Source organism: Podarcis tiliguerta (genome assembly GCF_965153285.1).
Source record: "Podarcis tiliguerta genome assembly, chromosome: 6".
Lineage (NCBI taxonomy): Eukaryota > Metazoa > Chordata > Lepidosauria > Squamata > Lacertidae > Podarcis > Podarcis tiliguerta.
This window is the reverse complement of record NC_139539.1, coordinates 93,777,658-93,801,986: the sequence shown is the minus strand read 5'-3', so window position 1 is coordinate 93,801,986 and position 24,329 is coordinate 93,777,658. Positions and strand designations below refer to the sequence as shown.

Sequence of the window (24,329 nt, the reverse complement as noted above, 5' to 3'; positions counted from 1 at the left end):
TCTCTGAGGGAATTTAATATATGATTCCCCGAGGACCTACGTGTGTGGATAAACAAAAGAATCGGCTGGGTGCCCAGATTCAAAATTTGGGGCTAGCATACTGAGAGCCCCAGTAGCAGAGATTAAACTCACAAAAGTTAAGCTGCAGTACAACATTAGGACTATAGATTGTTCATCTGCACACAGCAGCTGACCTCTTTCTACCCCTCTTGCAATGAGCAGACCACACACCTTTAAGTTTTAAATGCTTTACTTAGCAGATTCAAGGTCTAATCATGCAGTGTTCCATGCAGCAGCAAGGATAATACAGGCAAGATACCCCTCCATAGAAAATACAGAATATAGTTCCAAACATGTGCTGTGAGCTTTGGAGCAAGCTCACACATCTCTGTCTTGTTACATTATGCATACACACACACACACACAGTACAAAGGCTTTACTTCCTCCATTTCCAGGTGTGACCTAGCTGAGTCTATCTAGCAATACAACTCTGTAGTCCTTTTCCCCTCCATGCACTAACTAGCAGTTGTGCATAGTTATGTTTGACTGCAGTGTCCCACAACTTTCTCCTTCCATACAGGCAACCTCCAACTTGTGCAGGGTTGTGTTTCGGGTCATTGTGCGCTTGCGTGAAATCGCATGCAATTGAAACACCCCACTCCGCCCCCATTCTGTCCTTTTAGTCATGTCTTTTATTACCTTTCTGAGTCATTTCCGGGTTCGGTGCTATGTGTGTGATTGCACACATATCGGTCACACCTAAAATGGGGGTTGCTTGTATATTGCAACTATTAAGCATCCTTTTCACCTTCTCTTATGAAGCCACCATCCCCTCTTATGTTCATGAACCTTTCATGTTCCTGCTTTCATCTCCAGTGCCATTCTTTAAGCAGAGGCTTGGCAACCATATGTCAGGAGTGCTCTGATGGTGTTTCCTGCTTGGCAGGGGGTTGGACTCGATGGCCCTTGTGGTCTCTTCCAACTCTATGATTCTATGATTCTACTCCCTCCTTTTTTTGCAATCTCTTTTGCATTTCCCCATTTCCCCTAACGTTCCCCTTCCCCTTCCTACATCATGATAACCTTCGTTCCTTTATTCTACCTAATTGTTTACCGTATTTTTCGCTCTATAAGACGCACCAGACCACAAGACGCACCTAGTTTTTGGAGGAGGAAAACAAGAAGAAAAATATTCTGAATCCCAGAAGCCAGAACAGCAAGAGGGATCACTGCACAGCAAAAGCAGCAATCCCTCTTGATGTTCTGGCTTCTGGGATAGCTGTGCAGCCTGCATTCGCTCCATAAGATGCACACACATTTCCCCTTACTTTTTAGGAGTCTTATAGAGCAAAAAAGACGGTAGTTAGAGAAGCTTAACTTGAGTTGATGGATGTGGCGCATGTCTGGGTGTTTGCTTGTTAATAAAATGATCTCTTCTAAATTAAATCTGGAACTTCATGTTCATATTTACTTCATATGGCAAAAATGCTGTATTGAAGTGCTATGAAATATGTGAGGGCTCCACATCCTTTAACTTTCTCACATGAGGCAGCTGAGGAACGGAAGAGGGAAATAGCCCTTTCCCCCCCAGGTAGTGTTCTTCTGTCTCATTGCGCTCAGACAATAGCAGAAGTTTGAGTAAAGCGGACATAGAGAGAGATTGGGATGAAAATTGTGGTTTTAAACAACAGCAGAGGTTTGTGTAAGCAGGGATAGATGTACACTGAGAGCTTGCTCTTTAAATCATAAACAAACCAGGTTTACCAAGGAGAAATAGCAGAGATGGGTTCAACCCAGAAGCTAACACAGCAGAGCCTTTCCCAACTCCCTTTTCCTAGTTCTCAAATTTTGTTTTAAATGCCATTTCCCCTCCTCACTGGTGCTCCTTCCTAACTCTGCTCAAACTCCTGCCATTGTTTAAAACTGCCACATTTTCCCGCTCAGTTTTTCTCCATCGCTGCTTTATTCATATCTCTGCGGTTGTTTAAAACCACCATTTCCCTCTCATTGTCTTTCCACCACTTTCCCCCTCTTAGTATCCCATCCTTCTCAGTCCCATGCCATGGGCACGGCTATTGTGCAACTTGCCTTCCCTTTAACCCCCTTCCCAGCCCCGACTTCATGCAAATCCGGGATTGTGATGATTCCCTACATATCCTCCAATGGCTAAGCTGATTTTACGCAATTCCGGTATTGTGGTGCAGCACGACAAATCCTCCAATGGGGGCTGTGTGATGGCAGCCTTATAATTTTATGTATATAGGGAGAGAGGAAGATGAGCGTTATGTCCCTCTTCTCCCACTACCAGAATTTTCCCAATAGGATACTCTTACTTTTGTGGAGAGTAGGGAAAGATTCTTTTTCTTTAGTAAAAACATAACTTCTCCCTATTGCATATGTGAAACAAAGTTTGTAATCTCTAGTAGTTGTATCGGTTGCAAGTCACAGTGAAAGCAAATGTGGGTCAATGATTAGATTTCTATCTAGTGGCCTGGTTTTAAATCCCGGCTGAGCCAGGAACACAGAGGAGAGTCTTGGACAAGTGTTTCTTAACTTCCAGTTTACAAATGGTTATCAGATTTTGGGAGAATGAATAACTACAAAAACTGTTATAAAAACACTTTAAATAACAAATACCGAGAAGTCCAGGAGACACAAATTTCACCAAAACTATACAGGGCCCCAAGTATCTAACTTGTTGGTTTTTTGTTTTTAAGTAACTCTTTATAGACAGAAACATAATAGTTTAGTTTAAAGAAAGCTTTAAATTCTGCCGTAATCAAGTTAGTACCTGTCTTGTTTGCTTCTGCATTCTGCTTAAATTTTATTTTTGACCAGTATGGTTAATTACTTATGCTTGTTAGAAAAAATGCATTTCTATACGATTGCCAATTTTGATCTTGAAACATTTCAGAAATATTTCACATTGTTTAGCAAAGTTTATACTTTAGCCACAGAATGTAATGGGGAGGTCCTTATTCCTTATAAATAAAGATATTTTAAAGTTATATTCTTAGAATTCTTTATGCAATCCAACCTACACAGAACATAAAATGGCAGTTTTAGTCCTTCATGTGTTGTGCAAAGGAGCACACATCTAGTTGAAGCCAATGTACCTGCTGAACTTACATGGTTTCTCAAATCTGAAAGGTGCCCAACTCAGTTGGCCAGTGTCTGCACACATGCTCTGTTTTGACAAAACATTTTACACTTTAGACTAATACCTGTAAGATAAGCTAAGTGAAGATGATCTGCAACAACAAGTAGACCAGTTTGACTCAGGCACAGGAGTTGCTGCAGCACATCAAGAATCGCACGTTGTGGTTGTGATGTTGCACTGATGTCATGATTTGTGAATATGCCAGTATGCTAGGCACGGCCACAGCTGAGCATCTGCCCTGTGAGGAGGAGGAGGAGGAGGAGGAGGAGGAGGAGGAGGGGGAGGCAGGCACAGACAACATCAAGGCTTGCTCCAGTCAGACTGTCCCATCCCTGGCCCAACCACCTTAAAAGTTGTACCATCTGCTTTAGTCCTTTAAAACTGTGAAGCACAGGAATTGATCGCATGACAGGGACGAGCTAGGAAGATTAGTGGTTGCAGTCTTCCACCCACCAATATATTGGTAATAAACCTGTGGAATGATTACTGCCACAATGGAAAGAATTCTCTTATTGACTAAATCAATTGACTCACTGCTTACATTTATGTAACTGTACATATCCAAAATCTCTGTATCTGTGCCTTTTTGTGAGGTAACACAATGGAAGTAAGCACGGAAAACCACTCTTAATTAGAAGCGAGGCCACCTGTAGTATTTTTTCATTTACTGTGACAGAAACGGCACCACAGCAATCTCAAAAAGTAAACAGCTATGTCCTTAACTCCATCACTCAATTTAAGTTGACCCCCCACTTAACTAAGGTTCAGCTGCAAGGGCCTTCTGGCAATTCCCTCACTGCGAGAAGGGGAGTTACAGGGAACCAAGCAAAGGGCCTTCTCGGTGGTGGCGCCCTCCCTGTGGAACGCCCACCCTTCAGACATCAAATAGATAAACAATTATACGACCTTCCATTGGCACCTGAAGGCAGCCCTGTGTCAGGAAGCTTTTAATGTCTGGTGTACTGTGTATTGTTTTATATTCTGTTGGAAGCCGCCCAGAGTACTGGGGCAACTAGATGGGGGGTGGGTACAAGCAATGAATAATAATATGGCTATAAACTTAAACACACAAGGGAATGTCTCATTGAATTCAGTTGGAATTACAGTGGTACCTTGGATTACATACGCTTCAGGTCACATATGCTTCAGGTTACAGACTCCGCTAACCCAGAAATAGTACCTCGGGTTAAGAACTTTGCTTCAGGATGAGAACAGAAATCGTGCTCCAGCAGTGTGGCAGCAGGAGGCCCCATTAGCCAAAGTGGTGCTTCAGGTTAAGAACAGACCTCCGGAACAAATTAAGTACTAACAAGAACCAGACAAGCCTGTACCACTTGCCTTACCAAAAAAGCTACAAATTCCCTATGTGTGCATTTCAAGCACCCAGCACACCACACACAACTGGGTGTTATGCTTGATAGGTTACAATTTGTGCAGGCCTGAATCTGTGGACGACAGCTTTTGTGATTGTCATCAGATTTCAGCTAAGAAAAGATAAGCATTTCAGCTCCCTTTTCATCTCTGTGCAAACCGCTTCCCTGCGGCCAGTAAAATAATAAAACTGTTTTCTTTTCTCTCCCACCCAGTAAATGAGAAGTAGAGGCTGAGACACAATAAATAATCAGGTTAGTTTCATTTAAATAAATTTATTTTTTAAATAAAAGGCTTGTTGGGTTGGGTGCTTTTTTGTTTTTTGTTTTGCATGTGTGCATAAACTGTGCAATATAAGTGCAATCTCGGAATGCATATACAAAAACAAGGCACAGGGCAAGTATTGATGAAAGAAAGGCAGTTAGTTGCACCACTGCCTAAGCCTAGGGCAGATCAGCAGGTGGACTTCCTAGGAGTATCTAAAAATATACCAGCAATTGCCTTGTCAGGGAATTCATTAGCATTCCATCTGCAGACAACCTGAAATGTTGGCCCAAGTTGAAATTTCTCCCAAATTCCTAGATATGATGGGTATGAGGCCCTCATAGAAACGAGTTTCATAGCTCTACCCCATTCATGTTTACACAGAAGCAAGTCCCACTGTATCAAAGGGGCTTGCTCCTAGGTAAGTACACACAGGGTGGCAGTCAGTAACTCCAGGGAGTTAGATATGGGCTTGAGGGAGGCTTTGATCTGCTGTGTGGAACCTGGGAAGAAAGGAAGCTTTGGGATGAAGACGGAAATGGAGACACCACTTCTACAACTGAGAAAGGAAAAAAGGGAGGGACGGAGGCACTGAACCTCACTGCCTAGAAATCCTGCTCAAGGCCCCCTCCCCAAGATTTAACCAGACTCGTGAGACTGTGGGCTAGAAACCTAGAACCCATTGAAGAGTTGAGATTCTTGGTTATATGGAATTCTGTGGCAACAATAGGGAGTACACAAAGCCCTAATTATAGCCTTTTGGGCAGATACTGTGGATTTGTGAAATCTGTCATCAGGGTTAGGGGACTCTTGTCATTTGTCAGGGTGAAGGTGCATGCAATTCCACATCCGTTTCCAACAGCGAGGAAGCAAGGTGCTTCCAGGAAGCCCACAGGTAGGGTGTTAAGGTTGCCGCCTTCTCTCGTTATTTGTCTCCCGGCGTGTGGTACAAAGACTTACACTCCCTTGAAACCTAGAGGATCCCCTTAGGCCACTGTTTCTCAAACCTGGGTCCCCAGTGATGGCCTTGTCCCGCTCCACTAATCCCCTCTTAAAGCCATCTAGGCCAGTGCCCATATAAAACCTTTCGAAGAAGTCCTCTGTCCCTGTGGGTATGCATATGGTGACAGCGCTGGTACATGTGGTAGTTTGTCAGGGCATAGTTTGCTAGTGCCAGTCCAAGGCTTGTTTAAGAGTCACAGATACCTGTTCCTTAACTGCTAAAAGGGCTAGCAAGTCTGTTCAAGCAAGTCGTTATGTACACGTTGGACTAGTATGTCTGCTGGCATGGCTGTTAGGTCATGCCACCTGTTTGTGATCATCAGTGTGCATGTAAATGTGTGCCCAACTGAAGACTCCCCAGATCATCCCGGTGATGGGCCAAGATAGCTTCTTCAATCCAAACACCTTTATAAAAAGGAAAAGGGAGGAAACAGCTGAAGGTCAGTGCTTAAAGGGGAGGGACCCAGCATGATTTGTCCTCAGTCTTAGGCTATGTGGCCCAAAGTGCAATGTGAGACATTTAACAGAAGGCATGTGTGTGTGTGTGTGTGTGTGTGTGTACACACACACACAAGCTCCTGTCCATCCCTCCCTTTCTCTAGGCCAGCAGCGATGGCCTCTTTTCCAGCATGAGTGCTTTGGGCTGTGCAGAAATCCACAGGTCCTCTTCCTTCTTCCTCCTCCTCATCTTCTTCCTTCTCTTCTCACTCGTGCTGTAGCTACCGCTGTCCTTCCTCCGACCGCCACAGAAACAGCAGTGGCAACAGACAAAGATGCCGACCAGGAGCACGAGGGTGGGGAGCCCCAGAAGCACAGTCAGGCAGACGGTGTTGTAGACCCCCTCCTGGTGTTTGGAGAGGATGAAAGTCCAGATCGAGTGGAAAAACTGACTGATCTGCTCCATGGCTGGAGGAAGGGCGGGTGGGATGTTAGACCACTCCCCTCGCCTGCTGGGTCTCCGTCTGCTGCCCAGAGCACATGGGTCCCGTGTGCAAATTCCTCTCACCAGCCCCTGCGCAGGTGGGAGATGAAAGGTGAAGCAAGGCTGCCGTCAGGTATCCCCTTCAGATATTAGCCAAAGACCTCTGCTGGTAAGGCTCTTATGACACTCCACAGCTTTAAAAGAGTCAAGGTGGCATATCTGGCTCTCCCACTTTCATTTCATTCTCACAACAACCCTGTGAGGTAGGTTGGCTGGGAGACAGTGACTGACTCAAGATCACCCAGTGGAGCCTTCAGATGTTGGAGTCCCATTAACCCTTGACCCATAGCTAGGGAGGGTGGGAGCTGTAGCTGAATGACATCTGGGTGGGAGCAGTGGCGTAGCGTGGGTTGTCAGCACCCGGGGCAAGGCAAGTAATTTGCGCACCCTAACCCGGGGCAAGGCAAGTAATTTGTGCCCCCCCCGCTGCACTGCCCCCCCCGATAGTCCCTCGCTCTCTGTCCGCACCGCACCACACCACACGCCTGGCACCGCCCCCCCTCCACAGTGGGCGGCTCGGATCGGATTCGCACAGCCAGCACTGCAGTGAGAGAGAGTGAGTGAACCAGGTAGGGGCAGAGAGCTGGGAGTGCGAGCGCCCCCCCCCAGATGATGCGCCCGGTGCGGCCGGCCCCCCCTGCGGCCCCCACGCTACGCCACTGGGTGGGAGACAAAGGTTTAAAGCAGGCATTTCGTGCAGGCCAGTAACTCAAGATTTGTATAAGCTAGTGCTGGGCCTGAACTTTGGAACTGGCAGAAGCCTGGCCTAAACAGGAGGGGTGACACTCCCCCCCCCCTTTCCTTTTGCTTTTCAAAAGTAGGAGCCAAATTTCAGGAGGTGGGGGGGGAGTTGAGGGGAGTCCCCCCCCCCAATAATCTGGAATGGCACTATGCTATTGTCCAAGCAACAGCTGGGGTGGGAAAATGGCAACTGCCACTGGAGACAGCTATGCCCCACTGTCAATGTCCCAACAATATCACAGCAGCTCTTGTGATGTGACATTTAGAAAAAGGCATTCGGAAGCAGCAGGAGTACTGGCAGGTTTCACCTCCTCTTAAAAAAGGTGAAATGCCACCTGCTTTTCATCATCATCATTATTTTATTGTTCATTCCAGTTCTATACTGCTTTATATTTTTAGGGTGGGGGGGGATAACAAGGCTGTTTAGAGCTTACATTAAAATGTTAAATAAAACATTGCAGAAGAAAATAAAATGCAAAACATAAAAATAATAGTCTGTGAATGATGCCACAAAATGGGGGTGGTGATTTACCACATGTAGGTATAACTGTAGTTAACCCCCCCCCCCCCATTTTGAAGCTAGCTTCTCACCCCTTTCAAATTCACCATGAATCAAACTGATGAATCAAATCCAGATTCAGGCAGGCAGTGTGACTTATTTTGTTTTCAAAGGGCTGAATGGACTTGTGCATTTGGGCCTCTCTCTTTTTCTCTTTCCCTTTAAAAGGCAGTATAAAATCCAAATACCTTGAGAAATTGCTTCAGGGAGGAGTGGCGGGGTGCCAACAGAGCCTTCCAAGCCAATCAGTGCAGTGCACAGGTGTCTTCTGCAGTAAAGATACAGAACCAAGTCTGATCTAGGAGACAAGATTGTACATTTAAGCAAAATCTGCAATGGGTGCTTCGTCAAAAAGGTCAGTGTTCAAATTATATACATCTGCACCCACACCTTCCCAGACTGATTCCGACTTGCTGTTGAAGGCTATCATGGGCCACACAGAGCCTGGCAATGCTTTGAGGAACAGCCCTAGGGAAAAACAGCAGCAGGAGCACCAACAGATGTCATCAGAGGATGTCAAGGGGGCAAATCTCTTTGGTATTTTATTTGCACTTCCTGTGACCCTTGGCTCTGACTTCGTCACTTTCTCTTGGGCTTCCAGGACAACTGTTGCCCCAGTTCTTATCATCAAAGCTTGTGAAGTTTTGCAACTTTTCATATGGCTCTTGTTTCTAAACACACGTCTGCTTTTTGCTACAGCCACAGCATATCAATGAATTTCTACAATGGAATAGGCCGTGAATAGATAGGTCTGATTCTCATCTCCAGTACAAACACTAGGCATGTGGGTGCATTGGGTGCGGGGTGTGTGTGTGTCATGGCTTTCTGTCTCCTCCCCACTTCCTACCACAGATCACACTGCCAACATGTAGGGTTCTCTGAAAGGACTGCTAGCAGAGTTCATTCTGCAGCTGCAAATGCAACTCACTTTCCTACTAACGTCTATTCAGCACAAGTATTAGCTGGGGATGAAGTAGCAAAGAGGGAGGGAGGAATTAGGCTAAGGTTACCAGACGTCCCCGTTTCCCGGGGACAGTCCCCGGATTTACAGATCAGTCCCCATACAAAATCCATTGAAGTTGAAAAGTGTCCCTGGATTCATTGAAAAAAACCTGGTAACCTTAAATTAGGCAGCTAGGTGTTTAGCATCCTCCTATTGAACAAGTATTTTTTAATATAATCCTTTATTAGGCATAGGCTTTTCCTATCTGATTCCAGCAGTATGTATGTAAATACATGCACATTTGCACTACGGCAAGACTGCCTACACAACAGTACCCTCATGGAAGGCTAGTCTAAGATAGATAAGGTGGCAAAAGGATGAACAGAGACAAAATTTCAATGCAAATGTTTCTTGTGCCAAACAATTCAGAAACAACACCTGAGCAATATATCTAAAGTAAGTGCCGAGCTTCTCAAAATGAAGCATCCACACCACCAGGGTGCACCACACCATACAAGGTACATGAGCATCATGTCCAGCCCAATGCTTTGCTTTGGTGTAAAGCAGTCAAGCACAGCCAATACACAAATGGGTAAATAAGCTGAGTTTCCACTATTTTTGTTTTAAGCAATCACTGTTTTGGAGAGATATGACCGTCTTGACTCTCCACTTCCTTGTTAAACTTTCCCCTAATTTTTAGATGTTTTCTTTAGAAGTCAAATGTGACCACGTGGGACTTCCTTGGAAGAGTAGCTTGGTGAAATTAGCACATTGCTGAACCTACTGCCTGGTTTTATACGGAACTTAAAATAGAACTTTAAAGAAACTGAAGCCTTAGCCAGTAAAGTTAATTCACACAATACGTACTGAAGGTACACTCTTCTAGATGTCTACTTAGAACTAAGGCACACAGAGTTCAATGAAGCTTACTCCCAGGTAAGTATGCATAGGATTGGAGCCTAGAGTAACTTTTCCTGTTGCTAAGTTTGCTTGGGGCTCTTCTCAATTTAAAGGTGCTTTGCCCCTTTTAAAATTAGCTTTAATTTGGGTTTTCTCATTTAAGATGGAGCTGCAGTCAGTCAAACCTTAACTGTTATAGCAGAGATAAACCACCACAAGATAAGTTGCTACAGAATTACCTCTATAGGATTCAACTTCTGACTTTTGTTTGTGTCAGCTAAATAAAAACCTTCTCCTTGCAGAGATGGTTAACTTGCCTGTCTGTTTTATTCCTCTATGCTTTCTTTGCCTTCGGCTTGCTTGCTTTTATTATCTTAAAGCTGTGCCACAATGCAGAAGGCACAGTCCAGGCTTGGAGTAGTAAGAGAAAAAGAGGAGACACAACACTGCAAACGACCACACATAGTTGCGTAAAATGTGCATATGCTAATCTATCTGTATAGATGCAAATTTAAGAAATTGGTTACTATCATTTCAGCCAAAATATTGTTGCATGCCACCCTAACCTCCAGGCAGTAAGAGATTCCAGGGGTTCTAGGCACTTACCCAGGCTTTGGTTTTCTCAGAATGAGAAACAGTAGAGATGTGGTGTTTAGGTTTATTTACACATCATATATGCAACCTGAGCCAACAATGGAGGGGCTCACAGCGCTGATGCCCCAAGAGGGTCTTGGGCTCAATCAAGCCCTCTGGTTTTCATCTGCTCCAGAGGTGAGGCTTAATTGCTCAGCTACCATCACCTGGCCTGGGAGTGTGTGTGTGTGTGTCCCATGACCTAAGTCTGCAAAACAATCAATCCACAGCTGGGCCATCTCCAAGAATAGGAGCAGGAGTCAGCTTTGGAAGGCTTAATTGCACAAGGCCATCTACAGCTCCTCAATTACAATTCTTTTGCATTTCCACTACAACAGTGTTTTAAGAACTTTGTTGAGGGGGGAACGAATACCCATTAAGCCTGTCTGTTGGGTTAAGAAATGCTGGTCATTTCTGAAGCATTGTGATCTGTGTGGCTTCTTTGTTGATGGAAAACAGGAAATATGCACACCAACAAACCATGCTTGTATGACTAATCTTCTACGAAGCTCTGTTAAGAAATTATGTTATGTTGTATGACTGGTCTAGACTGTTAAGCAACTTAATTATATCTTTATATTGAATTGTACTGACTTTCATTTTAATGATTATAGTAATTTAGTTCTGATACTACTTTTCTCCAGTATCATTTTTCTACTATTTTCTCCTATACCCCTTAATCTCCAGGACTAAACTCAAGGCTCAGTGGTTCTGGCCATTGGTTCCCTTAGGCCCTCTTGACACCAATGGGACTCAGGTTAGTCATGGGCCAGACCAAGATATTTTGGCACCTGAGGCAAATGACAAAATGGTGTCGGATAGAAGAGCTCAATCCCCCCCCCCCCCACATCTGGCAACCAATGCGCCCCTTGGGGTTCCGATAGTACATGGGTAGAGGAGTTTAAAAAGCCCGGGACAAAAAATTTCACGCCCTGTATTTAGCATAAACTCTGCAAGTGTATACTCCATTATGATTATATATATATATATATAATATATATATATATATATATATATATATATATATATATATATGCATCAGAAGGCTTAGTTTGGTCAGAATCGAGCACACATTTGCAGAGTTAATGCTAAATATGGTACATTGCTTCCAGTAAATGAGCCAGCATAGAGGATTGTGAAAATTTGTGTCCTAGGATTTTTAGACTCATCTTTCCATGTGCCACCTGAAACCCAAGGGGCACATTTGTTGCCAGATGTGAAATATGTTGGCGTTATTTTCAGTTCTCCTACCCCACTCTGAAGATCTACATTAGGCACAAGAAGGGGTGAGAAGAACAAACATCTACATTGGGATCCTGCTGCCTGAAGCTGTTGCCTCACCTTGCCTCATTGCTGGGCCGGCCCTGCTAATGCCCCATTGACAGCAACAGGATTTAGGCCTAACTAAATTTATGTTGCTTGGAGCCAATGTTTTCTTATTTCAATCCTTCTTACAACAGCTTTAGTGGGTGGATTATACTGTATCACCAAACTAATCGAAACCACATCAGCGTCAGCTGAGAGACCAATTTATTTATTGGTTGGCCTTATAAGATGTTATCTCCCTGTTCTGCAATTGGAAATAATCTGATGTTACTTGAGGTCACGGAGAGCGGCATGAATATCTAAATGGACAAAGGGAGCCTCAGCACACCCTGCCAAGCCCCCACATGGCAGAGAGCCATGCGACTTGCCTGAGGATGCTCAGGAAGTTTCAGGCATAGCCAAGAACGGAACCCCATTCTCTCCTTAATGTCTTCTTTCCCTGAAGCACAACAGCCTCCTTCTCCTCTGACCTAAATAGACTCTTCAGCGCCATCAGAAGGTGTCAGCCCTCAAACACATGCATCCCAGCCCTTACTTTAGGTTTACGAGGCTTCCCTTTCTCTTGTCAACAGGGGACAGAGAAGGGACAGTTGGAAGGGGACCTGAGAGTCATCTAGACCAACCCCCTGCAATGAGGGAATGTGCAGTTGTCCCATATGGGGACTGGAACTTGGTGTTATCAGCACCACGGTCTAACCAGCTGAGCTACTGCAACTGTCGCTTGGAAGGGGAATTTTTCAAAAACCTCCCAAGAGAATATGAAGAACAATTACGTTAGCTTTTCCTTCTGATTTCCCTTCAGTTAATGTTTAACTATCAAAGCACAGCAGTGCGTGGCACCAGGGCCCATTTTAATATCAATCAACTATAAATATTAGATTGCAAAGAGCTGGTGAGGGGTACAATTCATAGTTTTAAAAAGGTGATGGTTGAATGCAGATCCTGGCTTAGTCTGGCGTCTGAGCTTTATCCTTCTTTAATTCTTTCATCTCTTCCATTCTGCTAGAAATAGTCTGATTTGCAGAATGCTGCTCAGATTTGGCCTAATTGCTGCAGCAATAAATAAAACAGAATAAAATGCATAGTTCTATGAAACCCCTACCACGTGCCTCTTCTTTCTTCATCTGCAGAACTGTACAGGCACAGCATGTTTGATGAGGAAAAAGAAACAGAATAGGTAGGAGTGGCGCATAATTCTCACTGGGAATTTTTCAAAAGAGATGGTAGAAACTGGAAACTTGCAAGATGAAATTCCAGATCTAAAGGGGCACACAGAGCTTTTAATAGCCTCCTTGGCATCAAACTGTTTGCACAGAGAGAGAGCAGACTCAACAAGAAAGTGAGGAATTCCAACGAACATATACAGTTTATAGTACCAATCCTGCCAACACGTTCTAATAGCAAACATGGTGTTTCTTGTGCCAACTAGTGTGGCAGTGGAGTCGGATCATCATCAGACAAGGTGGAAGACTCCCCAAGTGTGCAGGAAATTATTATTTTGTAAAAGAGAGGAAGAGAAAGACAAGAGGAGACAATCCCACTAGACCTCCAAAAAGGGTGAACGCAAGCAGAGTCCTGTTGGTGGAAGAGAACGTCTGAAAGAGTTGAAAGCTCCTGGATGAAAACAAGGTTGTATTGTTCCAAGCAGAGGAGCAGGAACAGCCTCCTGAACAACAGAAAAAAGAAAAGGCAAGAGTATGCCTTCTGGCATTTATAAGGTAAAAAAAGGAGAATTTCAGGATGTTCATTATTGATTTTGCATGTACTCAGGAAAAGAAAAGAAAATGACACCACTTTTTTTCTTCCAGAAGAAATGCTTAATCCTATAAGGTTTGCATTATTGTTGTTAATTATAGTAATATATTGATTTTTATCACATTTTCTTTCTATTGAAGTATACTAGCATTGTAGCAGGAGGAAGCCAAACCAACCAACCAACCAACCAACCAACCAACCAACCAACCAAAAGCCCTACCATCAAATGAGTTATTTAATAGAATCATAGAGCAGGAAGAGACCCCAAGGGTCATCTAGTCCAACCCCCTGAAATGCAGGAATCTCAACAAAAGCATCCATCACAGATGGCTATCCATCCAGCTTAAAAACCTCCAAGGAAGGAGAGTCCACCACCTTTGGAGGGAGTCAGTTCTACTGCTGAACAACTCTCACCTCTTCAGAATCTCCTTTCTTGTAACTTGAAGCCATTGGTTCGAGTCCTACCCTCCAGAGCAGGAGAAAACAAGCTTGCTCCATCTTCCATTTCATTTTTTTATGCTGCCTTTCCAAAAGTGTGCAAATGTGTATTGCTATGTCATCAGTGCTGCTGGTAAAACATTCCAGTACAGTGGTACCTCGGGTTACAGACACTTCAGGTTACAGACTCTGCTAACCCAGAAATAGTACCTCGGGTTAAGAACTTTGCTTCAGGATGAGAACAGAAATTGTGCTCCAGCAGTATGGCAGCAGCAGGAGGCCCCATTAGCTAAAGTGGTGCTTCAGGTTAAGAACAGTTTCAGGTGAAGAACGGACCTCCGGAACGAATTAAGTTCTTAACCCGAGGTACCACTGTAATTCAGAATCCCAAAATATTGGAAGAAATTTGGCAGAGGAGGGTTCCATAATTATCCATAGTATGAGCAACACTTGATAGCCCTTCTCAGCACCTAGGGTAACAATGCACACCTGTTAACTGATGGCACAGCAACCCAGCACACCTTTTCTGAAACTCTTAGTGAGTACCTATATAAGCACATAACTCAGGACAACTGTCCTTCCCTGACCACTTTACCGATGGAAAGGATTAGGAGGAGGAATTAATTGCCCATTGTTCTCGTTACATATTTTATTCATTCATTCATTTATGCAAATTGTAACTTGTGCATGGAAAGTAAGGGGAAAGATGTTGCAGAAAATCAACAGATCACTTTAAACATCCAGTTTGCCTTTTTCTGTTTGAACTGTCAACTCTCTGGGGGCAGGTTTCCTTACCACTTATCTGTAGAAGGGTAGCAAACGCAGTGCCCTCCAGTTGCTTTGGACTACAATTCCCATCATTCCTGCCATACTGGCAGGGGCTGATGGGAGTTGGAGTTCAACATATCTACAGGATACAACATTGGCTATCCTTGATGTTTAGGATTGTGTGGTGCATCACGGCTCTATAAACCAACCTGCTCCAGACATGTATGCTAGCAAATGGTAGCTTTCGTCAGTCTGTCTCCAATTTATTTTGCCTTCTAAGCCTGAAAGGCTCTTTCATTTGTTTTTTTGAGGGGGAGAGAATCAATCCATACAGTGTGCAACCCTCTGAATGGTTTTTAGCCGGGTGTGTAACAGGAAAAGGCGAAGGGCGTGCAGTGCTCTGAGAGTTTCCTCTTTTAACACTCAACTCCAGTCTGCGTGGCAGAGCACAGAAATACATCAAAGCTACAGTCTTCACACTTTTTACTCCCATTCTGTGGGTTGGTAGGCATGACTAGAGATTAACGGTGCAAGAGTTGCTAGGTCACATTATACTACACATGGAGAAACAGGGAGGAGATGGGGCACAGAAAGTGTGCAGGAAAAAATAAGTTCCAAATACATTGGGCCAATAAAATCTTTATTTTTGTGTACGTTTAGAATGTTCTCTCTCTCCCCTTTTAATTATTTATATTTTTTATTTTCCTGTGATTGGTGCTTTCCCTTCTTTGGCTTCTTTGCATGCAAGATAAAGTTCTTGCAACCACCTGCAAGTCTTCACGCAATCTCTGTGTCAACAGGTTTAAAGGCTTCAGTGAAAACAGATAGTATTTGCAGGGTTGTTGTTTTTTAACACAGTACATGCAAAAATAAAACACGAAAGTCTACCCCCTTTTCAAAATTGTACTGACAATTATCCATAATAACGAGGGAATATCTTAAAAACATGAAGGCATGTTTCCAGTGAGTTGAAAATGGTTTGAAAGAGGAATCGCAGCTCGTGGTACTCACACCTCTTACACTTTTGATTCCGGTAAACATGTTTTGTAGGTTTCATTTTTTTACTTTCAAAATCCTGCAAAACCTGTTTGGTCAGTGGAGAAGATGATGTGTGTGTTCCCTGTGGAAAGCAAAATCTCTCTCAAGCCACTTTCTTTTACAAAACTCCTCCAGAGTTGCCTTTTTTCCTCCACTGTTCCTTTACCAGCAGTTGGCAAATGTAAGTCTGACAGATAAAGCTTCCCCCACCATTTACATTCATGCTAGGAAAAGCTTCTTCTCCCGACAATACAATCCTATGCATGTCCACTCAGAAGTAAAGGTAAAGGGAGCCCTGACCATTAGGTCCAGTCATGGCACACGCGCGCGCACACACACACACACACACACAGACCATTCCCATTGCATTCTCTTTAATCCTAAACATTAGGGAGCAAGCCCAGTGTAAAATCAAAGGGCTCATTTCTAAGTAAATATGCTCAAGGTCGAAGTGCAGAAAATAGAAAGTTTATCTGGGAAAAATTTAGGTAGGTAGCTGTGTTGGTCTGACGCAGTGGGAATTTTTTTTTTTAAAAAAGTTTGTTCTGGGTACAGTATAAGCTTTCTGAAGTATCTGAAGACGTGTGCATGCATACGAAAGCTTATACCCAAAACAAACTTAGTTGGTCTCTAAGGTGCTACTGGACTTAAAAAAAAAAAAAATTACTGAGAAAAATTTAATAACTTTAACCACAGATGCTCCTGCAGCAGACTTGAGTCTACTGCAGCATCTGAACTGGCTGGATACAGAAGTATGAAGGACGAAGCCACACAGTTTCATCATATAAATCACAGAAGGTTTTATTTCCACCCCCTTTATTCCAATCCCTGTATATATGCTCATGTTTCTTTAGTTTCTCAGACATTGAGAACAGGAAACCAAATGCCAAGATTCTCACCTAATCATTTGGATGATTGAGCCAGAAGGCTTCCCTGGGAACCCTAGGCTTGTTCGGACAATTATTAAGAGCTCATTGACAAGATGGGAGGCGAGCATCCCTGAACGGCATCTTGTCCATCTCTAATAATCTTCCCCAACCGCAATAGGCAGCTACAGGTGAGTTGTGAATTTACTTCACGGGGCAAACTGATGGCAAAACTGTGAAACAGGCCACGGAATCCCCGGTAACATGCAGGGATTTCATGCATAGCTGTCAACGTTTCCCTTTTTAAAAGGGAAATTCCCTTATTCTGAATAGGATTCCTCGCAAGAAAAGGGGAAAGTTGACAGCTATGATTTCATGGCACGTGTAAGTGGTTCCTTGATAGGCAGGTCAACGTGGAAAGGATTCTCTAGGTTTAAGGTAAGAAAAATGTGCCACAGAGCTACTAAGGAGAAACAATCACTCTTCTGACTCAGGGGTGACACTGACTTATCTCCATGTGAACCAAGATACAGGCAAAAGCTCTTTTTGAGCATCAACAGTGGCTTGGTCAGAATCCTTCCCATAACCATCTGAGCTGCTCATGAGTGTTTCCTGCAGTGTCCGATTCCTCCATGGCTATTAATTCCAGCCTTTTAGTCCCTTGAGTTTTACTTTCATCCGTTTGTCTAGTTTTTATTTCCTTGGTAAAAAATTGTATGAAAATCTGAATCACAGACACACACATTTTACAAAACAAAACTGAGAGGCAGAGTGTGTTGTGCTCAATGAATTTGCTTTCGCTTTTGTCCCTCACAGAATACATACAAACTGTGGTAATTTGACAGCCATTATTCAAGGCACCTTCTTTTCTGCCTATCATCTAATAAAGGTAAAGGGACCCCTGACCATTAGGTCCAGTCGAGGCCGACTCTGGGGTTGTGGCGCTCATCTCGCTTGATTGGCTGAGGAAGCCGGCGTACAGCTTCCGGGTCATGTGGCCAGCAGGACTAAGCTGCTTCTGGCGAACCAGAGCAGCGCACGGAAATACTGTTTACCTTCCCGCAGGAGCGGTACCTATTTATCTACTTGCACTTTGACGGGCTTTCGAACTGCTAGGTTGGCAGGAGCAGGGACCAAGCAACGGGAGCTCACCCTCGCATGGGGATTCAAACCGCCAATCTTCTGATCGGCAAGTTCTAGACTCTGTGGTTTAACCCACAACGCCACCCTACAGCAATTCACTGAATTAATAAAGACTTAAGCTGAAATCCTATCATCACTTACCCGGGAGTAAGCTCCATTTAACTCAATGGGACTCACTAAACGTGTATAACATTGCACTGTAAGGGATGCAACTATAGATGGATTTTGTAGGCAATGTAGCTCCCTTTGAAATGCAGAATTTCAGTGCAGTGCAGAGAATTTAAGGAGCAGTCACTTAGTGGTACTATTAAAGTTGGCTGTTGCACAGGACCCTGAGAGCTGGACCCTTTTTGTCCTACTCACGTGGCCAAGATTTGCATTTAACTTACTGGACATGCCTGATGGGTTTTGGTACTCCACCTCGGTGGATGCTGCAAGTCTCTTGAGACAGCCCCTCCACACCCATCCTGCCAGGCCCTGTGGCTTGCCTTGCCCACCTGGGCCTCCTACCCTTAGCAGGTGTGCCTTCCCCCAATGTGACCACAGGAACATGCAAAAGAGAGGTTTTCTAAATGCACCATTGCTCTCAAGTCAACTGTCTGAGGGGCGGGGGCGTTAAAGGCAAGTGCAGAGGCCAGAGAAAATCACTAAACTAACCCCCAGGATCTGTACGCCCCACCCCCTTTAAAAGATTTGGAAATTAAAGCAACTTTTTGGCAAGCGTGCTTCTAATTCCTGAGGACAGACAACAACATTCTTCAGCAGAGCTCTTTGCTCTGACCCCTGTTCTAAACTCCAGGGAGAAATGTGACAGTGTTCATAAACAACATGGTGAAGCTCTGACAAGTACTTGGCCGCTCAGAGAATCCAGTTTTTGGCTCCTTCCCCTTTCCCTCTGGCTCAGCCTCCACAGCAGGGCCTTCTGACGCCCCCATCCTCTGCCTTAGGAGGGCTCCTGCTTAGAGAGGCATACAGTGAGGGGAAAAAGTATTTGATCCCCTGCTAAATTTGCCCGTTTGCCCTCTGATGAAGAAATGACCAGTCCATAATTGTAATGGTAGGTTTACTGTAGCTGTGAGAGACAGAACAACAACAGGGAAAACCCCAGAAACCCAGAAGACAAAAGTCAGAGATTGATGTGCATTATAATGAGTGAAATAAGTATTTGATCCCCTATCAACCAGCCAGATGTCAGGCTACCTGGTATCTTCACTGTATGTAAGGAGCTGAGATTAGAAGCACGTCCTGTAAGGGAGAGGTCTTACCTGTAATCCCAGCTCATTACAGTACCTGTACAAAAGACACCTGTCAACAGAAGCAATCAATCCAGCAGATTCCAAAGTAGCCACCAAGACCAAAGAGCTGTCCAAGGATGTCAAGATTGTAGACCAGCACAAGGCTGGACTGGGTTACAAGACTACTGCCAAGCAGCTTGGTGAGGTGACAAATAATTGGTGCAATAATTTTCAAATGGAAGAAACACTGTCAGCCTCCCTCAGTCTGGGGCTCCATGCACAATCTCATCTTGTGGAGCTGCAATGATCAGGAGAATGGTGATGAAGCAGCTGAGAACTTGTCGATAATCTCAGGGAAGCTGAGACCATAATCACCATGAAAACAGTTGGTAACACACTACGCTGTTGAGGACTGAGATCTTGCAGAGCCCGCAAGGTCCCCTTGCTCAAGACAGCACATGTACAGGCCCGTCTGCACTTTGTCAATGCACATCTGAATGACCCAGAGAACTGGGTGAAAGTGTTGTGGTCAGATGAGACCAAAATCGAGCTCTTTGGCATCAACTCAACTTGCCGTGTTTGGAGGAAGAAAATCTGTGGAGGGAGCTGAAGGTTCGAGTAGCTACACATCAGCCTCGAAATCTTACTGACTTGGAGAGGGTCTGCAAAGAAGAGTGGGACAAAATACTTCCTGAGATGCGTACTAAGTCATCTTTTGCAAAGGGATCAAATACTTATTTCACTCATTATAATGCACATTAATCTCTGACTTTTGTCTTCTGGGTTTCTGGGGGTTTTCCTGCTGTTATTCTGTCTCTCACAGCTACAATAAACCTCCCATTACAATTGCGGACTGGTCATTTCTTCGTCAGAGGGCAAACAGGCAAATTTAGCAGGGGATCAAATACTTCCCCCCTCCCTGTACATATAAATCTGGAACCCACCACAAGTGTTCCAGGGGGCCCAGGCTAGTCACAATGATCACCCCCACCCCCGAACAAGAGCTGAAGAGCCAACAATATTGTCTGACAAAGCCAAAACAAAGGCAAGGGACCTTTTAGCCCCCTCCCCTGTTAGTGTGAAAAGCACCCTTTCTTGAAGCACCTCAGGGCCAGACTACACAGGACATATGTTATCCATGACTGCAACTCCCAGTGTTCCACCTGCAAGTTCCTGAATTGCTTGGAGGTAGTGCACCTTCTCTACCTGCCCCAATCAAACACCCGCCCCTTCATGAAGCTGTTTTTAGCTCCACCAGTGGGCATAGGGCACCTGCATTTTGTCTGTCTTTCCCCCTCTACTGAAGCTACTAGCAACTTCAGAAGTTCGCAAATGGATGGCTGCAGGATGATACTATTTCCATCAGGAAAATTATGCAAGGGAAAAGGTGGCTGCCCCAACCAAAATCAGACCTGCTTCTGATTTCAGAATAGATATCCGAAGAGGAAGCCACAGACTCCTTGTGCCACTCACATGCAGCTTGGCTGCTAGTTGCTCACTGTCATTCACTGCACCTTCGCTGGAGGACGGGTGCCCAGTAAGGGAAGCTCTGCCAAACTGGCCTCCCTTGCTGTTCACACTGGATAGGGAGGGGTTAAAGAGCCTCTGGCTTGTGTCTCAGCTTGGGAGAAATTGGCCTAATGTGCCTATAGATTGCAGGTGAGTAATAAAAGAGACAACCTCTGGGATCCAGACTTGGCCCCTGTGACTTCCAGTCGCCCATCCCTACGGTTAAGTCATGCGTTTCTTCATTTCTTGCACTGTTCCTGTGCCAAAGTGTGAGCGAATACTGAGGTATGCAAGTTTTGGGCATGTTGGGGATGAATAACCTATCTGAGCACCAGCGGTGGAAAAGCAGGGTGGAATTCTAGGAAGCCAATGCAAGTGAAATATGTGTCATTTTTAGTGTAGGTCTGGGGTAACCAACACGGGGCACTCCCTATGTTATTGGACTACAACTTCCATCATCCCTGACCCTCGGTTGTGCTGGCTGAGGTTGATAGGGACAGCGTCCACAGCTTGAGGAGGGCACCACGTTGCCTACCCTTGTTCTATATGGACTTTGGCAAACTTGCCATTAACTCCACCTATGCCAGGTCACACACTCAGCATCAGCAAACCAGAATGACCTCCATCCCATTCACATTTTTTTCTTTTTCTTTTTTTCCATCCCATTCACAATTTCTCAGCTGCTAGTGAAGTCTGGTCCTTTTTGTATCATCTGCCTTCCCCAACAACATTAGGTAAAGGTAAAGGTACCCCTGCCCGTATGGGCCAGTCTTGACAGACTCTAGGGTTGTGCGCCCATCTCACTCAAAGAGGCCGGGTGCCAGCGCTGTCCGGAGACACTTCTGGGTCACGTGGCCAGCGTGACATCGCTGCTCTGGCGAGCCAGAGCCGCACATGGAAGCGCTGTTTACCTTCCCGCTAGTACGCGGTCCCTATTTATCTACTTGCACCTGGGAGTCTTTCGAACTGCTAGGCTGGCAGGCGCTGGGACCGAACAACGGGAGCGCACCCCACTGCGGGGATTCGAACCGCCGACCTTTCGATCGGCAAGCCCTAGGCGCTGAGGCTTTTACCCACAGCGCCACCCGCGTCCCCAACAACATTTTCCCTTGTGAAAAATTCTGGACCATCATGCTCACTATTTGAAACCCCTGGCATCAAAGCCTGTGGCCACCTTCTTATTGCGGGAGAGAACAAGGCACATAACCTCTTTTTCATTATATATGTTTATAGGTAAAATATGGTGGTTTTTTTTAAAAGAAGAAAGAAATCTGGGTTACTTTCAGTTTACATCTGTGTTAAAACAGCCTCACAGGACATATGTAATCCTGCCTGCCCTATAGCACTACGAGTCCCACTCGCCCAAAATGATGCCCAGCAAAACACTTTTCTTTTTAAAAAAAACTCTGTTCTCACTCCAGCAATGATACTACAGTCTCCGAGCTGAACAGATTCCACATTGTCTCAGGGCTCCAGCAAGAGAACTGGGGGACTCTTACGAGTTGTTTGTGGGGCTGGCACTGCCTGGCTAAGCAGACTTGGGCACGTCGTTTTGCACCCCATTTTCTCCCCCACAAGGAATATAACCCGGAGCGCCCTTCCGACCTTCCCTCCCTGGACGAGTCTCCAGCTCTTCTCAATATTTCTTGAAGTGTGGTCTTGCCCAGGTCTAGATCAAAACCAAGGCAGAAGCCCAGGGGCGGAGATGAAGGTCCCAGCCTTCCCCCCGAGCCCGGCGTCAGGGGCGCGCCGCCTCGCAACACGCGGCTTCCGCGTGGCTAATAGTTGCGGGTGGAAGGATGAAGCCCGGAGTTTTTCCGATCCCGTCTTAAAGCCGCCACCTCCGCCACCTCTTGCGGCAGCCAAGTCCGGAGAAGGGCTCTTTTGTCTGCCCCGGGTCCGCTGCCCGTCAAACGCGGCGGCCGCTCCGGAGCCCCCCAGGTCGGGACTGGGGAACCGCCAAACCGCTGAGCGCGCCCGGAGCTTCCGGGAATCGGGAGGGAGGGAGCAGGCGAGACCCGGACCCCGAACCGACGGCAGGCTTGAAACCAGCTCCGGCTGGTCCCGAGTCTTCGGCTCCCCGTCCGGGTCCCGCAACGCGCATTTACTCGCGCGCGCAAAGCCCCACTTTGCGCAAGGCGACGCGTCTCCAAGGAAGGGCCGGGAGCGCCAAAACGGCGGGGAAGCGGAGGCGAGCCTGGACGGCGGGGTGGGCAGAAGGCGCCAAGCCTGTTTGGCCGGTCTGGCTGGATTCTGGAGGGCACGGAATAAAAGCAGCGCGGCCGCTCCAACTTACCGGCTGCTCCTCCATCCACCGGGCGGCCCAGAAGTTTCCGAGCTGCCGACGAAAGCAAAACCAGAAGCCGGAGGGCGGCCGTGCCTGCCTCTTCCTTCCCGCCGGCTGTCAGCCTCCCTCCCTCGCTCTCCCCGCCCCGCGCCGCCTCGGCTGCACCTGGGCGGGAGCGCCACTCCGGGGGCGCCGCTTTCGCTCGCGCTTTCCCCTCCCTTTGGCGCCGGCCGGGCAGGCGGTCGTCGGGAGCCCAGATCCTTCCACCTTCCCCGTGGATTGCTGTGCGTCCCCTGCTCGAAAAGCATGTTGCTTTTGGGTCCAGGAACTTTCACCCTACACGCCGGCTGCTGCCCAGGGCTCAGATTATGGCGGGTGGGCGGCTGAGGGGCACCTAGCGATACCCACGAGTCCCACTCCTGACTTGTCCTAGTTTCCTCCAAACCACCCTTCCCCTCGCGGCCCTCCAGAAATAGTACCAAAGAGGCTCATCGGAAAAACAGGAGCGGATCAGTCCCACTCTGACTTTCCTCCACTCAGTGGTGTAGCGTGGGTTGTCAGCACCCGGGGCAAGGCAAGTAATTTGCGCCCCCTAGAGTGAGTGAGCCAGATAGGGGCAGAGAGCTGCGAGTGCGAGCGCGCCCCCCAGATGTTGTGCCCAGTGCGGCCGGCCCCCCTGCACCCCCCACGCTACGCCACTGCCTCCACTTACACAGCAGGTATGAAGTGGAAGGGCAGAAAGGGCACTGAAACCGTGACCTCAGTAAGGACGTAAAAAAGAGAAAAGTACCTGCTTCCTCTCCCTCCTTTATCTCAATTTCCTGTTACGAAATTTCTTTCTTTTTTTAGACAGTGAGTCAAAGTGTGATGTTCATGGGGTTTGGCACTCACGCCATGGTGTAGTAGTGTAGTAGCATGGTATAGGGGTTCAGAGCGGTGGACTCGTAATCTGGTGAATTGGGTTCGCTTCCCCTCTCCTCCACATGCAGCTGCTGGGTGACCTTGGGCCAGTCACACTTCTCTGAAGTCTCTCAGCCCCACTCACCTCACAGAGTGTTTGTTGTGGGGGAGGAAGGGAAAGGAGAATGTTAGGGTAGTGATAAAGCGGGATATCAAGTCCAACACCCCCCCCTTACTGGATCATGGCCTTTTCACCAGTGCATATCACAGTCCAAATCTGAAGAGCCCTTCCAGGTGAGGCTGAAGGCCCACCTCGTCCAGCATCCTGTTCTCACAGTGGCCAACCTGTGGGAAGCCTGCAAGGGAGGACATGAACACAACAGTCCTCTTGCTTCCTGTGATTCCCAGCAACTAGATGAACACCACCATCATCGCTCACAGACACCGACAGCCTGGATGAGTTCCAACAGGTGTTGCTCCTGAGTAAGTCTGCATAGGACTATAGCCA

The 24,329-nt window shown here is 46.2% G+C and overlaps 1 protein-coding gene across 5 annotated transcripts; it reads right to left on the bottom strand.

Annotated features, from left to right (window-relative positions):
* Positions 1-4,791: 4,791 nt before the first annotated feature.
* Positions 4,792-23,452, bottom strand: KIAA0040. 5 transcript variants are annotated; one of them, XR_014512640.1, is made up of 4 exons: positions 22,931-23,452; positions 10,530-10,728; positions 8,269-8,378; positions 4,792-6,810 (listed from the first exon to the last, which is right to left on the bottom strand). XR_014512640.1 is itself a non-coding variant. In XM_083446395.1 (4 exons), exon 4 carries the CDS (start codon positions 6,700-6,702, stop codon positions 6,397-6,399), a length of 306 nt encoding a protein of 101 aa, XP_083302521.1. In that variant the 5' UTR covers positions 6,703-6,810; positions 8,269-8,378; positions 10,530-10,728; positions 22,240-22,330; the 3' UTR covers positions 4,792-6,396. The 5 variants fall into 5 exon arrangements, 4 of the variants coding, with proteins under 4 accessions (XP_083302521.1, XP_083302523.1, XP_083302520.1 ...); XM_083446395.1 differs by lacking the exon at positions 22,931-23,452 and adding an exon at positions 22,240-22,330; XM_083446397.1 differs by lacking the exon at positions 10,530-10,728 and having other exon boundaries at positions 22,927-23,429.
* Positions 23,453-24,329: the final 877 nt, after the last annotated feature.

What these genes read in the sequence shown, in the direction of transcription:
- KIAA0040 (XM_083446397.1), bottom strand. Translation starts at nt 6,702, where the DNA reads ATGGAGCAGATCAGTCAGTTTTTCCACTCGATCTGGACTTTCATCCTC.